At 44.4% G+C, this 17,584-nt stretch overlaps 1 protein-coding gene across 1 annotated transcript in view; it reads right to left on the bottom strand.

The window, feature by feature from the left end:
• ARHGAP22 (Rho GTPase activating protein 22) overlaps nt 1-17,584 on the bottom strand; it is a 143,772-nt gene that overhangs the window by 7,390 nt on the left and 118,798 nt on the right. The window contains exons 5-8 of the mRNA XM_009320271.1: nt 13,147-13,354; nt 8,843-8,975; nt 4,050-4,123; nt 2,089-2,210 (exon numbers count right to left, since the gene is read on the bottom strand). Coding sequence (XP_009318546.1) covers nt 2,089-2,210; nt 4,050-4,123; nt 8,843-8,975; nt 13,147-13,354 — 537 coding nt within the window. The remainder of the gene's footprint in view (nt 1-2,088; nt 2,211-4,049; nt 4,124-8,842; nt 8,976-13,146; nt 13,355-17,584) is intronic.

Here is a 17,584-nt window from a genome sequence, read left to right as displayed (position 1 = left end):
AACAAGGCCAAGTGCAAGGTCCTGCACCTGGGTCGGGGCAACCCCCGGTATCACTACAGGCTGGGGGATGAAGGGATTGAGAGCAGCCCTGCGAGAAGGACTTGGGGTACTGGTGGATGAAAAGCTGAACATGAGCCAGCAATGTGCGCTCGCAGCCCAGAAGGCCAATTGTATCCTGGGCTGCATCCAAAGAACAGGTCGAGGGAGGGGATTCTGCCCCTCTACTCTGCTCTGGTGAAACCCCACCTGGAGTACTGCGTCCAGCTCTGGAGCCCTCAGCACTAGAACAACCTGTTGGAGCGGGTCCAGAGGAGGGCTACAAAAATGATCAGGGGGGTGGAACACCTCTCCTGTGAAGAAAGGCTGAGAGAGTTGGGGTTGTTCAGCCTAGAGAAGAGAAGGCTTTGGGGAGACCTTATTGCAGCCTATCAGTACTTAAAGGGGGCTTATAAGAAAGGTGGGGACAGAGTTTTTAGTAGGGCCTGTTGCGACAGGACAAGGGATAATGGTTTTAAACTAAAAGAGGGTAGATTTAGACTAGAAGATAAGGAAGAAATTTTTTACACTGAAGAGTGGTGAAACACTGGAACAGGTTGCCCAGAGAGGTGGTAGATGCCCCATCCCTGGAAACATTCAGGGTCAGGTTGGCCGGGGCTCTGAGCAACGTGATGTAGTTGAAGATGTCCCTGCTCATTGCAGGGGGTTTGGACTAGATGACCTTTAAAGGTCCCTTCCAACCCAAACTATTCTGTGATTCTATGATTAATAAATTGGCCTGCTTAAGGACACCTTTTAAGGATGGCAGAGGAAGAGGACACCTGGAAAGCAGGGCATGTCTGTACTACGCTATGGCATGGGGTTCAGAGCCAGCGCCAATCTCAGCATATGCATCCATGCAGGACGGCATAGCCATCCATGCAAGTCCCAGCACCACACAACAGATTGAGGTTTCAGCTATTCCCGCCTTTGTAACGCTGAATAACCCAGCATCTGCTCCTGAACTCCCTTTTTCTCCTCCCCACATTTTTGTACCTTCCCCGCTTCAAGGGGAAGGTCTCAAACTACCCTTAATAATATGGCCCACATCTCTGTGGCAGGCTTCAAGTCCCTGAACAACTATAGTATGTCAGGCCATGCTTGGAAGTTGGCCTGTTACCTTATAGTGGGTTGCCATCTGTGAGACACACATCCGCAGTGCCTTTCAGAAGTCACTTGTGCAGAGCTAAAGGCACTGCTGCTGCTAAGGTGTGATAATGCTGGTGTTCTGTAAAGGATTTCCATCACACAGAACACCACATCAGCTCTCCCCTACAGCTAAGCAGCAGTGCCAGGGCTGAGTTCAGACATCTCCATCTGTGCCTAATGCTGGATGAATCCATCAATTCTTTTTGCAGACTTGCCATGATCCCACAAAACTTGATGCAAAGACCCTGCTAATACTTGCACGGCAGTAGCTGTGCTCCAGTGCCACCTGAGAGGGGGGCTGTATCCCAACCCTTGCGTCAGCCAGCCAGAGATCATGCCCTGGGCGTTTCCTGACCCATATGGAGGTAGATAATTTTCAAGCTTCAGATTTTTACATGCAAAATTAACAGCGATTTTCAACTTATTCCTTGGGTTTTGTGAAGTTCTGACCCATACGCAGCCTGCTTAGAAGACAACACTTCTAAAACACCTAGTTATAGCTGCTGTGGCACAGCAAAAACTACAGTACCTGTTTCATTGTGGACTGAATGTCCTTTACAGGGAGCTGTCTAACCATCCCAATGCACCAATACTAAACGATAGCAGTTTGGTACTTAAACACGGTCCTTCTGAAGAACATTTGAGCTTTCATTTTAGCAGTGTGTTCAAGAAGAGTTTCACATAACAACTTACAACAGGGCAGAGCCATCTCCATGTGGCGGGGAGGAGAGACACTCCCAGGCCAGTGGTACATCCCCTCACAGGCACTGATGAAAGGGATTGCTCGACTTGTTGCTGACTGTGCAGTCCAGTGATACAGCTACCAACGAATGTATGACTTTCAGCATACTCTTACAGCTCCAAGACACAGGTATTGTGTTATCTCACAAGATTAGTACCTACCTTCCATCATGGTCACTGGATCTTCCATTTTGGGTCGTAATATATTTGGTCCAAATACTGTAGCCAAGTTCTGGACACTCATCTTGTTAATGCTGGAGTGAGCCTGAACTTCATCAAGGAACCTTGAAAAGCCCCCCAGAAAAATCGAAGGAGAGGAATAATAAGTAAGTCACTTCTCATACTTAGACTGTAGGCATTCTGGGGCAGGAACAGTTTTGTCCTGTGTTTATCAACCCCGATACCTGAAATGCTCCTAGGGACTAATGCAGCTTAGATACTCAATAATAACCCCAGATCCCTCCTAGTGTATGAACAAGAGAGGACAGGATGGTTTCTGCCAGAGGTACCAGCCTGCCAGGGATCCAGCCTTCTACTGGGTATGAAAGTACAGATTTTCACATTTTTATAGGAATTCTCCAGTTACACAGATTGACTTCTGCCATTTTTCACTTACAGATATAACAGAAGTAAAAAGACATTTCGCTCATCTCCTCATCCTAGAACTAGCAGCCTGTGGAAAGAGTTTTGTTGCTTGAATCTAACAAAATACAGATAAAGAGGTAGCCCAAACGCTTCTTGTAAATGCATCAGCTGGGCAAGCATCAATACAAAAAAAAGTCTATGCAAGCCAAAGATAGCGCATGAAGAAATCCAGACTGGCTATCCATATGTATAAGCTGGAAATCAGCAGAAAGTTTCTAACAGTTAATGTTTGGTTTTGGTAATTTGGAACAGCCTCCCAGTAGGAGTTACAGTAAGAGAAAGGCTGTAACAGACACCTAAACAGCTTGTATATAATTAGCCAAGTTGTAAAAAGGACTGTATGACATGAAGGAAATAGGGCTCGGTGGCCTCAAAAGTGAACAGTCTCACTCTGTCTGTACTCCGTTTCCTAAACTATTGTTAATTTTTGGATGATTGGATGGGTTTTGGCAGGGAAAAAGTTTCCTTGTCATTCTGCACTATTTGGCCAATTTTTGAATGCTTCTACTTGCAGCATGACTTTTCTAGGCACTCCCATTTTTTCTGTGGCTTTGCCCTGTGGCGCACACTATGCTGAGACCCAAGAACCCTCAGTTTTCTTCACTAAGTCAGAAGCAAATTCTACTTGCCTTTCCTTTCCTCAGTTCTTCACTTAGAAACATGTATAATTACATTCCCCTGCCTCAGCCGTTCACGTTTTGAGGTGCTCAGATATTAAAATAAATGGCTATAGAAGCACATAATGAGGCAAAATAAATTTTTTAAAGCATTCAAAGAATACAGAAATGCTATCTGTCTGTACACTTGGGAAGGGCTTGACATATCTTGAATAAGTCATGGGCTTCATGTCAGTGTTTGTGTCTACTGCCTGCTCCAGATGTGCAAATCCCGCTGGTCATAAAGGGACTAACTATCACGGAGACTAGAATACAACATAAAGTTCACTACGTTGTATCTAGGGTAACAGTCCGTTCCAGCTCCCAAAACACATTCCAGCCCACTTTGCAAAAACTGGGAGAGTCAGCAGAGAGATGAGGGGAGACAAGGCTGCGGAGTCCCTGGTACTCCAAGAGGAAGCCACTCCCAACCCCACTTCCAAACCAGAGCTGAGGCCAGACTGTCTATTCTGACTGCATCTGCTACTCAGCTTGTGTCATAAATCTTCTAAGTGTGCAGTACCTGGAAAAAATGCCTTTCTTTACTGGTCTTTAAGTGCTTCTGAAATAAACAATATAATATATTAGTATCATTCATGCCTGCTGCCAAGGCTGTGGGTGACAGCAATTTGCTTGGCTGATGCTCTTGGATAAACCAAGAGCTTCCTTCAGGCAGGCTGCACATTCACCTCCATATGTTTTATAGGAGCAGTAACTTATACATATAAGTGATGTTTGAATATTCATACTTTCAGAGTAAATTACTTGCATATAAGACTGAGCCTCACAAAACTTTTCCAAGTGTTAATTAATTTCACTTACTTGCATATGTATTTGAGGAGGTTGTAGTTGGCTTGGGGCAAATTCTTCACCTGTTTAACCAGTTCCTGGGTACCCTGAGGGACAAGAAAAACAAGGAGAGCTATTAATAGAAATGATGCAAAGCAGACGTGACTTTCCTTCAGTACTACAAAGTCCTTATTCCAGAGTCAAAACCGTGAATAACAGATGATTACACAAGGAGGCTTTGCTTTAAAAAAAGGTGTCATCCAGTGTGTCGTGCCTTACCAAAACCCCAATGTCCAGAACTTGATTCAGTTCTCAAAATCAGTGGAAATCTTCCTGTCAACTTTAATGGCTGATGTAGAAGCCTTCAATTAGTGAGGCCTGCTAGTCTTCGAAGTTTGCCCACTGGCATTGGTAAAAATGTACCAGCAAATGTGCCTTTTCAGCACCTGGCCTATTTGAAACTTTGAGGCATTGAGTGCAGTACAAATACATTGCAGTAATGCTCAACTGAGAAGAGGAGAGTTTTTTGTTAAAAAAACTAAACGACATTCCAATTCAACTGTCTCCTTTTTAATTACTTCCATTTGCAGTCATTCTGAGCTGTGACATATTTCCTCATAAAATTTCTGTCTTTACATTAAAATGTAAGATGAGACATCTGCTGGAGGAGTGACTTAAAACCCTGAAGCTACTTAAATCATCTCATGAAAACCTCTGACTCAGAAGGCTATTGTCCTTCCACAGTCCCAAGCATCATTTGCTTGTTCCTGTCAATGCTGCAGTTGCCCTGGAGATGTGCTTATTTTTTGACACAACTAAAGCTTTTGTGGGAAAATAGATACCCAAGCACATTTGGGAAGAGTGATAGCTGCTAACTAATGACGGAGGGCTGCTAACTAACGACGGAGAAATTCCAGAAGCGGCTGGTTCCAAGCCAAAGTAGTGCAGTTAGACATTCATTTGTTTGTGTCTACTGCCTGCTCCTCGATTTATTAAGGACTGTTAGGGAGGGAATTCTGTTGGCCAGCCTCTTGCAAGATCTTTGCAATTTCTCTGGTCCAGACAAGTCGGAAAGATCCAGAGAGCAGTCTATATTCCTGCCTCCATCCTTAACATCCTGAATGTACAGACACTTTTTTATTCTATATGTCCCAGCAAAAAATAGTCCTCTAATAAAAAACTGAAACTTAAAAAAGAATCTTTAAAAGCATTAAGTCCCTTTTAATTCCTTAGCTTAAAAATTATGCCGGTTTAACAGTGACAACAATGGAGACACCAATAAAAGACCAGTCACTTTTGAAAATCTCAATCCTCTTTTTTAAACTTCTGAAAACATTTGAATCAAGGACAGCTGCTACTGATGTGACGGTTAAGGTCAGTTGTTCAGGTCATCCAGCTTTCAAGTGAGGAGTTTGAACTAGAAATGGGTGAGCTAACAGACCTAATTCCCTCTTGAGTTTTGCTCTGTAACCCAATTTATTTCAAATACAGAAATCAGGATGGTATTTGGCACTGTATTTCAAGTGCTCTGAATTAAAATACCACGGCTCCACTGGATGCAAGAGATGGCTTTGGAACAGAAACTGCAGGCAGTTGTGAATAGCTGGAAACATGACCTAAAGGTACAAGATGCTACCAGAAAGAAAAAAAAGGTTCTAAAAACTTATCATCCATGCTTTGTCACAAGGAATCACAAATGTGGTATTACACAGAGAGTATCTTCATATTTGTCAAGGTACAAACACTTGCCAGGTTAAAAAAAGCTTTCTCTCCTGCTGCAGCTCTGCCACAGATTTGTACCCACCAACCACCTGACCAACAGACGGCAAAAGGCTGAGCCGAGTAACACCACAGCGAAAGTGTAAAGGAAAATGCAAGCTAGAAACTGCTGCATTATTAACAAATAGCACTGATCATGCTTATGGCTGCAGCCTAGCAAGCAATAGAGGCACCGCGCTGTCATTCATCATGGTATTTTTCAGTAATAACTCTTACCTCCTTGAAAATGCTGCATGTCTAATTTACCACAGATGCATGCTTTCCAAGTAGTGATCCCAAAACCAAGGATTTTGCGATGTGTGTAACAGATCAGCACCAGTTAGGAGCTTCTAGTTGGGCTGGAAAACTAGCAACACTTCAGATGTTCACCCAAATTCAGACCCCTCTTTAAACACTCAAAGCCACGTGCTTAGCCCACTGAACTGCTGCGTGCATCTCTAGAGTACAGGCAGCAGTGAAGGCTAAAAGACTACCATGTCAAGTCAGCTCAGACTCAAATGAGTTTTTAGAGGTTTGAAGATGTTTCATTCATTCTTAGTCTAAAATTGTTTTTCATTTTCAATCCCTCCTCCCAACCAGTTGGGATCAGAATCAAATCTTTTTTAACACTGCAGTCCTGCTGAGATACCTAGAGGCCTCAGCACAACACAAGGTCTCTCTTACGTTTCTGTTTGCATTTCAACACCAGAGATTAGTTTGGTGCAGAATGAAGATGAACAGCAATCTGAATGAAAATTGGAAAGCTTAGTGCAGTGCTGGAGTATTTTTTGCTGCAGATGGAGATTAGGCCAAGCTAACATCATAATAATTCCTATCTGTGGTCACAATGTAGCAGCATGAGGTGCCAATATTTTTATCTGAACAGCTATTTTGCCTTAAGTAATTCTGTTTTTATTGGGGGGTGGGTGTACAAAACTAAAGAAAATGATATTTTGAGTCTAAAAGTCTCATTCAAAACTTCCAAGTGAAAAATGAAAACAAAATAGTACTTAAAATTAAAACAATAGATTGCATTTTGTTTCCAAATACTTCTTCAAAATGAAACATTTGACTTTGAACTTCCTTGCTTATCATTTTGTGCTAAAAAATTATGGTTTCAATGAAACCACATTTTTGAGCAGGGGGACTTTCCATGTGAGAGGCGAGTCAGGCCCTACAGGCTAGGTATGACTTTGTGCTACATTCTCCTCCACATGCTACTGTGCACGTACAGCCTCTCCACCCTTGGTGTGTGCACTCCACCTTCCTTTCTGAAAAAGTAAACAGCCCTTGTTGAGGTTCCAGATTTTCCTGACAAAAAAAAATTGTTATGTTTACAACAGCAGCTTAACAAGACAACTTGTTAAGTTGCTGTGCTATCAGCAGTACCGTATTTTGTAAGCTTTCATTTTGGCTATCTAGTGCTCCTCATTGCCTTCCTAATCCAAAGAGAATACTGCACTACAAGTCATTTGAGCCTGGCCTTGCTCCCAACAAAACCAACACAGATGTTGCTTCCCAAACTGCTGCAGCTTGTGCAGGCAAAATCAGGCAAACTACGTAGTTAATAAGCTGAGCAATTGATATACAATTATGTTTGCCCAACTTGGCAGCGTCTCTACTCTTGTGCAATAGTGCTTAATAGATCCAAAACTCCCCAGTCTGCACATCTTATGACCAAAATGAAACCAGCTCCGCTGCCTCAGAAATGCTGCTGCTTCTTGTGAAATCAACCGTTGTGCTGTCTGTAACAGAGCACCCTGCAGAGATGCCCGAGTTGACTGAGGATAAGGCAGAAAATGAGCAAGTTTTGGAGCCAGTAGACACATACCCGTACCTATTAAAAGACAACACTAGTGCACTGACACACTGATGTGGCTGTGACCAGGACGCAAATGCATATCCATGTGTGGTAATATGCTGTGTCGTGCACAGAAATTTGCTTTCTCCAAGCTGACTAGAGGATACATCATGTGCATACAGATAGTAGCAAATGTACCTTTTATCCGTAAAAAACTGACATTACCAGATACGCTACATTTGATGCATGCAAACAAGTGTCTTCCTATGGGCATCATGAAGGACTGAATCTCCCCAGAGCCTTCTGCTACTTGAACTAAAAGTGAACCCCAGACTCTCAGTAAAGAGCAGTTGTTACAATCCCCACCAGAGACAAAGATGTGAGCGTGCTTTTGAGGCCACACATAGAAAAGGGACAGAACTATGGACTGTGACTTATAAGCCCTTAGGCCTTTGCTTCTTTAGCTGACACTAGTAACAACCCTTACAGCCTCTTTAAACCTCTGTTTTAGAAGGTGGCACAGTTCCACCCACATTAGACCAGATCCAACGTGCCTTTGCAGTCAGCAAAGAGCTCAGGCATCACCACAAGAGGAACAACATGGATGAAACAGATCAGTCAATCATATTGTAAATTATCCTACTCCTCCCAAGCAGTGAATCAAAATTTCCATGATTGCCACAGACTTGGAGGTTTTTGTCAGCCCCTTCCCTTGCCTGGAAACCAAAGAAAGGAACATCATAAGAAGGTTCTGGCAAAGTATTAATAGCATTATTTCCCCCATTTGGGGATAATATCATAGCCTGCTCTTTTGTAGTACCTTTCCTCTAAGAAATACAAAAAACCATCGCACTGATCAACGTCTCATCCACCAAAAACTTTGGGAAGCAGAACATGCTGTTCTGATGCATGAACTGAAAACACAGAAAAAGGGAGTGACTTCATACAGCTTGCTAATGAGTCAACAGCAAGGCTGGGAAAGGAACTGACATCTCCTACCTTGCATCTCTTGCTGATTATGCTACAGAATGGCTTTGTTTAGAAGTACCACCAGGCTACAAGACTGACTTCAAAAAAGCTCCTGCTTCAAGCAGGAGCCTGTGATATTAACACCCAACTCACAGCTTCAGGAAAATTTAGGGGAAGGTTCCCAGGAACTTCATTGATTTAAATCAGGACTGAAGAGTGATGAGAAGAAAACCATACTATATTGAGTCTTGGGAACAACCTTCGAGGTAGAAGGAGGCAGATTAGAAGGATCACTGACCTCTCCCTCATCTTTTGAGAGTAGCTGTCCACAAGAAAGAAAGTCTTCATATTTGGCAAAGGGGATGACAGGCTCTGGCAGCTCTCGAAGGTAAAGCTTCAGGAGGGACGCCACAGTGTGAACATCCGTGTTGCTGCAATAGAGAAGAGGGAAGGAAATTTAGAAACCCACACTACCCCAAAGCTTGATGCCTTTCTTTGGAGGTGCATCAAGGTCCCTCTTAGGGTCAGGGACAAAGTAGGCACATGGAAGGAAGCTGTTCTGCCACATGGCAGGAGGGTCTAACCTGGGAACAAGGGAAATCTCCCATTTTGTCAAGATATAAATGCATCTCTGGCAATACGGGCAGTGGAAGGGATAAGCCCATGATACTGCTTAAGGTAGGGCGGTGCTGTGGTTCCTCAGCCAATGCGGATCAGGAATATGAGCAATACAGTCCAGGCAAGTGCACAGTGATCACGTAGCACTGACAATAGAGCTCTGCATCCTCGTGCAATCAAACATAACCTCTGATCCTCTCACTAATCCCTCCTGCCTGATACTCTCCCCACCTGCATCTGATGGGCCAGGCTCCTAAGTGTCCTGGTCAGAAAAAAATGGAGGAAGCTGTATTTCCTCCAGGCTCTCTATTGCCATTTGGCATGGCTGTCCAGCTTGTGGTTCACATCTCCTCCCCCAGGCTGGGGTATCTGGCATTTCCTAGCCCATCTGTTATGCTGGGATGTCAGCTTTTCTTTTCTCTCCCGCTCCAGGAACTGCTTTTTCCTCTTCTCTCTCCTTTGCTTTAAGTTGGGGTTGAGGCATCAGATCCCATGGTGAAGATGCACCTGTTCTTCCCTTTCCATTTCCTATCCAGCTTTTGATGTATGGCAATACCTCTCCCTCATTCCAAGTCTCCTGTTGTACAACTTTGTTAAACTTTGCAGATGACCTCCTCAAAGGTTTCGACCGTTGCAAGTCTAAACAGGTTCTGTCACCAGCTCCCCGCTACCCACTATTGCCCTGACAGTCTTTAAAGAACTCTGAGAAAAACACATCAGTAACCATGGGGCAAGAGAGCTTCAAATCCTCACCTCTGTCTAAAAGCTGAATCTCTTCTGCTTAGTATATTTTGAAGCATTTTTGGAACACACAGCTAAAACAAACCAGGAAAAATTACAATAGGAAGCTGCCAGCAGCTACCACTTGCTACTAAACCTGATAACGCTATTCCTATTAAACAGCTCCATCATATTTGAGAATACGACAGTTTCAACACAGTGGTTTTCTTCAGTTGATTATAAATGCTTTGCAAATGAGGTCAGTACCCTTATTCCTTTTTTCTTTTTTAGTGTGGAGTTTCAGGCATGGATGGTGGATGACTATCACTCAGAAGCAGAGCCCAGACTACTGCTTCAGATCTGCTGGCTGCAGTTATTGTTTCATCCACAAGGCCATGTGAAATCCAGCCAAACTTTCAGCGGCATGGAAGTGCAATAGGAGCAGACTGCTGTAGGTGCTTCCAAAACAGCAACACCTAGCCTTTCATGAGAATATACATATGCATTTAAAACCCAAATTGGAAAAGCAAGCCTTTTAAAAATAACTATTTTAACTATCAGTCATCACAGAGATCCGATCCACCATGGGGCAGGCAGGCTCTAGCATTTGGAAGATCACTGTAGATACAAAAGACATCTAAAAGCACTGACTGCAACTAGGAAAAAAAAGGATATTCCTTTCACTACACCTGATTTGGAAAAAAGCATATGGATTTCACACTTCAGAAAATATTTGCCACTGCCTAGGAAGCCTAGGCCATACATGGATAGTTTTAGTTACACATGGAGAAAATTATGCTTGCTAGGAGGAAAAGCATTTCACTTAGCCAGGTTGGAGCTGCCTCTCCCTTGTTGCTATCTGTGACTATACATAGCAAAGACCAGAGAGCTGGGCCTACAAGTTGCAGCGGACGTGGCGGAAAGAGCAAAAGGCAATGACTGGGGGACCCTCAATTGTCACACTACTTAGGTAACCCTAGGCTTGCCTCATTTAATTCTGTACTGAACCTTCAGTTATCACATTTCAAATCAACTACCCGAAAGGCAGGTTGGGTAGTTCCTTCATGGAGATCTTTACTGCCTCTGTTAAAGGCCAGACTTAGCACTGATCTATTTAACCAGTGCAAATGCCTATGCAAATGCCCCCCCCCCCCCCCCCGCTTTAAAGTGCTGGGGAGAGGCTTGGCTTATCTTCATGACAATGAAGCTAGTATGGATTAGACTAAGGTAAAACATGAAAGCGAAACTGTCATTCCTAATTAATTCCTTCTGTAGATACTCCTGTTCCAGAATATGTGCATTTTCCAAAATATCTTTGTTCACTTCCACATGAATTAAGATAATTCTAATTCTGAACTAGAACACCCAGACATTCAGTTAAAAATACAAAGATTTTGTTTAAGAAAAGATGAAGTGAAACAATTTGACAATTTCAAACTTTATTTTTTCATGAAAATATCTCTAAATATTTGACACTTCCATTTAGGGAGCAAATAGTGACTGTGGTTAAAAATCAAAGAAAGGAGAATGGGTGGTCTGGGATGCTGAGGGGAGGGAAGAATTAGAAGAATGTTCCCAATAAACTCTAAGGATATTCTTCCCAGGATGAGACCAAACACTGTGCTGCCCATGCAGGAGAGCGCTAGCTCTTCCTGCAGCAGTAGGCAGGGATGCTATTGGCAATGTCAAGACTGGCTGCTGGTCCAGGGGAAGTGATCCCATAGGTTAACATGCTGGCAATATACCAGATGCTGCCTGCATCACCTGGGAAAGCGGTGCTAGTGAGTTCCAGCAAGAAATGGAGCCAGGCCTCCAAGTCAAGATCTCAGATCTGATCCCACTTCCGGACCTGTGATAGAGATTGGGCCAGATCTACACAAGGGCCTTGGATCCAAAAAATCCCTGGAGTTCGAGATCTCTGTTAGGGTTAAGGCCCATTTCTCAAAGCACTGTTTAGGTTAGCACAATGCCGACCTTCACTTTGTGTAGCATGTACATACAAGAGAGGGAAGGAAATGTTAGTTACAGAGTATGGACAGGATTTGGCTGCAAGAGCCCTGAGAGCATCCACCCTCCTGATGATGTGACTGCCTGGGCTCAGGGCCAACATAGAGATAGTGCAGCTGAGGGCTGCCCCCCTTTCCTTGGCTGACCTTGGACGGAGCGCTCTGAGCCGGGGCTGACACTCTTCCCGTGGGAGCCGATATTAAGTCGAGGTGATATTAAGTTGAGCCTCTACCGTTTATCCTGTGTCTGAGATACAACTCCCACTGCCTCACAGCCATGTCTGTGCCTGGCTACAGACCCTGTTGATCTGGACCTGGACCCTGACTCACGGACAGATTACCTAGCCTGATCTCGGACATGCCTTGTCACTGTGGACTTGCCTGGTGATGACTGGACTGCGTCCCTGCCTCTGCCAGCCTTGTTACCACACTTGGCTCCTGGCTCACCTTGCTTTGCGGAGCAGCTGGTCCTTGCTGCTCCCTGACATTGGCATGGTCACTAGGACAAAAAGGCAGCTAGCATGTCTTTGTACCAGGCAAGGAGTGATTACATCAACACTTTTATACTGGGAAGAAAAATGCAAGATTGCCATTTTTATTTCAGAAACATTTGAGTCAAGTCTTGTTGAAAATCAAAAGATATATTCAGTTTTGAAATAAACGTTCCATCTCAGCTGCTGAAATTGTGTACCAAAAAAATTGTTTTGGCCAAGAATTCTTCTGCGGTCAGAAAGCACTTTGTTATGACGAGCTGACCAATTCTATACATTGCATGCTTAACAGCCACGTGTGAGATGGTGGTGACTGTTCTGAAACCTGGTGACAAAGAAAGGGAAAGAATTGAGATACTGCCCCTGGGCAGATCTGTTGTGGTTGTGGCAAGGGAGAATGAAACATCAAAGCAGTAAAACACCTAGTTCACCTCTGTCATATCCATTTCTATGGTGGGATCCCACCAACAGCTGAGTATGCCGCACCCAAATCTAGCAATGCATTTCATTCAACATGTGCTTAAGCTGAAACACTGGACTAGCCCCATATAGATTAATGGGCTCAATTTCTCCCTCTGCTCAAGCACTTAGCTGAATGAAGGCCTCCGCACCCAACACCATGCAGGAGAAAGCCCCGACGGCACTTTAAATGAAGAGAACGATGGTGTGGAAAGGACATGTAAAGTAGGATAGCCAGTGCAGGGCCATTCCTGCCAGAGTTTACATGCCACAGATAAACCAGCCTGAATTTGGTGATGTCAACTCACCTGTCAAAAAGGGGCTTCTCTCCACAGTCAAAAGAATCCTGCAGGTCTTTGACAAGGTTGGCTTGGCCAGGCATCCGAAAGAGCCCCTCCTCTGTAAGACCTCGCTCCCGAATAAAATCCACACACTGTTCCACCAGCAGTGGGGCCAAGCGCTGGCCATACCTCCTCTCGTACTGTACGGTGTCCTCCAATCGCTGTCCAAAGATCCCTGCCAACAGAGAGCAAGAGAGACATCTGGGTGTCAGCTTAAACTCTCCTTGAGCTATTGCTCATGGCATACAATGAGGGAAACTTTCACATGGAGGGGGTGAACCTGTGTGAAGGTCCAGTTTCTAACAGACTCAGAAGAATAAAATTATTTTTAAAACCAAGAATTACATGCTGAGTGATTTTTTTTCCCTGCCAAAGAATGCTTCAAACTATTCTCTGCCCTAAGCCAGTTTATATCTCCTTATACACAAGGAAGGTGGGGTTAAGATTATGTTTATGGTTATCCGTAGCTGTGCTGAATCTGGATTAAGTAATTATAGTTCCATTGCATCTTCTGTCTCAAGAATGCCAAAGCAAAGGCTACATTGACTTTATGGGACACAATTCCTTTCTGCATGCACCCACCTCTTAGCTGTCACACAGTTGCCTTTCAACAGTTTGCAGCTGCCCAGCCCAACAGGTAGCAATCCCGCTAGCAGGAAATTGCTAACATGACAGAATACAGTCGTCAACATTAAAACTGGCTATTGTGAAAATCCCCCACCATCCTGCAAAGCTTTGCATTTCTATTTCTTTTCCTTTAATTAAAATTGCTGAATGAAAATTAAAACACAGAGTAAAATGCATGCAAAATATATTGCCCTTCCTACTAAAATGTGTGTACTGTACTTCTTGCACCTTGAACATATCGGAAGCACCAGATACTCTAAAAACAGACTGGCCTAGGTAATTCTTAAGTCAGATCTACTGTAGACATACATCACCAAGTATGAAGCACTGTCTCTCTCTGGGGAAACTGGAGTTCCTGGACAATACCAGCAGCTGAATGCTACTATTGGCACCAGGTCTTTTCAACAACACAGAAGGGGCTCAGGCTATAAGAGGTCTTTGCTCAATCCCTGCCACTAGGAAACTTCTCCATCTAAAAGGACAGCTGCTGAATTGTCTTCTGAAACCCTAATTCTAGCACCCTACAAGGTGTGGTGGAGTCAGGGAGGATAGCATTCAAGTTAACCATAGTTTGGTAATAAGAATTCGTAAGTGAGAGAATCCCAGAATCTACTCAATTTCAGATGAGACCAGACCCTAGCAGATGGGAAATTCTATTCAAATATTCCTCAAAGCAACAGGAAGCTTTCCACTGATATCAAGGAGCTTTAGATTATGCACTAAGCACTACGTTAATCCTGCAGGTTTGAAAAAAGGGCAGCATGAAATATTGGAGTTACACTGTGTTTGCAACCAATAGCCAGAAGCAGGGTTTAATGGATGCATGCATGTGCTTATACCAGGCTAGGAAATTTGGTCGTTTCTTAAGGCTCTACTTACCTTCCTGCTAGTAACCACATTTTCCATTTTTATTTTAGTGCTATATTCATGGGAGGCTGATAACACCTGACAGGAAGTTTCCTAACCACCACTCACTGTCCTTCATGGGAGACATCATGTCAAACCATACCTGTTTTCTATATTCACTCCAACCCTGCTAAATCCTCAGTGAAACAAACCTTTCACTATCAGTTTCAACTCCCTGATGAAACATGCAAAAAAGGATCCTAAAGTCCAATATCCTTTCCCTGCCAGTTTGTTATACATCAGAAGACAGAAACCTTCCTTACACCCCAGCCTACACAATTGCATTACAGTATCAGAGCTGGAGGGCCATGAAGAGTCTCAAAGGAAATTCCCTCCTTATCCTGGCAGGAGGGCATGCCCTGGAGCATGGGAGTGACTTATCTTTATCACTGTAACTATTGCTTTTCTTGCAGAGTAAAGGTTTTACTAGCTCTTGTTGCTAATCTCTTTGAATTTTCACGGAGATGGGTGTCTCTGAAGTCACGTTCTAGGACAGGGAATCTCTTCCTGCTTTTGCACAGATTGCTTTGTAATCTCATCACCGTCATGATGGGGCACAGTGGAACTGCTTGGTATGTGGCTCAGCATTGTCCAAGGGTTTCCAGGGCACTTACAGAGGCTGGGCAGCCATGAAAGAAAAACCTTTTCAGCCCAGTTTCTCAGACAACTTCCGAATCCAGATCATAGCTGAAAAAGTGAAATCTCCATGGCCTGTTCATCTCTCAGCCTCTCTGCTGATCCTGCTCATTGGGGAGTAACTCTTAACATTGCATATCATAGTAAATACACACAGGAACGATCAAGGTAACAAGTTGCAAGCTACAGTGCAGGCCCCTCAGCTGTGAAAAGCTGAGCAGGAACGTGTACTGTCTAACCTCCCTCATGCTATTCTGCTAGTGACCATTTCTCCCTCTTCCTCTGACCTGAATGTTTGATCCTGGGCCACGGGCCAATGCAAACCAAAGTCCTTCAGCATTAGTTACAGCAAGCTTGGGTCAGACCCCAAGCTGTGTACCTTAGAGACAAAAAAACTCCATATCCTATCATCAACCTCTGAGCCAGGGTTCCTCCCACCAAACCCATCTATTTCCTTAAAATCATACATGGCGTTCGCTCTTCTAGATGCAAGACATACAGGTTTAGGGAGGTCAGGCTGTGGTAGATGTCAGGGCAGTTACAGGATAGCAGCCCTGTTTTCTCAAACCTCTCCTTGTTGAATCACAGCCCTGTTTCCTAAAGGGCCTGTCTAGAGAAGGCTCTGGGAAAGAGGTAAATGCTCTGCACTCCCCAGGTGTAGAGCATAGAGAGGTAATGTTTTTCCAGAAGCCCATGTTCTGGTGTTCTAGAGCAAGGACAAAGGCAGCGTCAGACACACACATATGCAAGCACACACAGAACAACTGCATGCATCATCTCTACTTGCAGTGTGAAGCTTTGTCTACTTTTGCCTAGCCTTGGCTGGACTGTAGTCAGCAACATGCTCTAATACATTTCAAGCAACATCAGTCCTTGCCTTCCCAGTCACCGAAAATTCATAGAAAATTCATAGAATCATTAAGGTTGGAAAAGACCTCTAAGATCATCGAGTCCAACCGTCAACCCAACAACACCATGCCCACTAAACCATGTCCCTAAGCGCCTCATCTACACGTCTTTTAAATACTTCCAGGGATGGTGACTCAACCACTTCCCTGGGCAGCCTGTTCCAATGTTTAACTACTCTTTCAGTAAAGAAATTTTTCCTCACATCCAATCTAAACCTCCCCCGGCACAACTTGAGGCCATTTCCTCTCGTCCTTTCGCCAGTTACTTGGGAGAAGAGACCGACACCCACCTCGCTACAACCTCCTTTCAGGTGGTTGTAGAGAGCGATGAGGTCTCCCCTCAGCCTCCTTTTCTCCAGGCTAAACAACCCCAGCTCCCTCAGCCGCTCCTCATAAGACTTGTTCTCCAGACCCTTCACCAGCTTCCTTGCCCTTCTCTGGACACGCTCTAACACCTCAACGTCCTTCTTGTAGTGAGGGGCCCAAAACTGAACACAGTATTCGAGGTGCGGCCTCACCAGTGCCGAGTACAGGGGCACGAGCACTTCCCTACTCCTGCTGGCCACACTATTTCTGATACAGGCCAGGATGCCACTGGCCTTCTTGGCCGCCTGGGCACACTGCTGGCTCAGGGATCACAACTTGGATCACAATAGGAGTAGCTTTCTGTAGGTACAATCAACTCGTCAGTGACTCCTGGATAACAAGCTGACTGCAGCCAGAGACCACTGACACAGAGGTTAAGGAATGTGATGCTAAGATAACAGATAGAGATAGAAGGGTGACCTGCTTTGAGATTCAGAAGGAGCAGCAGATGGACCTTTCACAAGCACAGTATTAACATTACTATGGGTGTCTGCTGCAGAACCAGATGCCGGGGGCCCTGACTTTCCCCCTTCCCAGGCATGGAGGTTGGTAACACCTTTTCCTCCTGGATGGAAACAACAATCTTTGGAGGAAACAAAGGCACTGTCATATTCTTCTACTGCAATACTGCTCACCTTCACGCCATTTCAAATGGGTAACAAGAAAAAACAACCATGAAACCAAGACTGACATGACTGAGGATGAAGCTGATCTACCTGTCATACGATGAGTGAAAGGAGCTGGCACAAGTATGGGTTTCTTCTTGTGTGATAGTGTGTGCCGAAGGGCTGTGCAGGTGAGATCACACAGCCCTCACAGGTCATTTTTCGCTGAGGGGAAGAAAAGACCCTGAAGCCATTGCTAGGATGAAAGGCTTCTCCCACCCCAGCTCTCCCGGCTGCCTACTAGTGTGGTTTGGCAGCCCCACTCCAGCCCAACTCCAATTGCAGATCTATGTTTTC

Source organism: Pygoscelis adeliae, unplaced genomic scaffold (assembly GCF_000699105.1).
Source record: "Pygoscelis adeliae isolate BGI_AS28 unplaced genomic scaffold, ASM69910v1 Scaffold190, whole genome shotgun sequence".
NCBI lineage: Eukaryota > Metazoa > Chordata > Aves > Sphenisciformes > Spheniscidae > Pygoscelis > Pygoscelis adeliae.
Note: the sequence above shows the minus strand (reverse complement) of the source record. Positions and strands in the feature narration are given on the sequence as shown.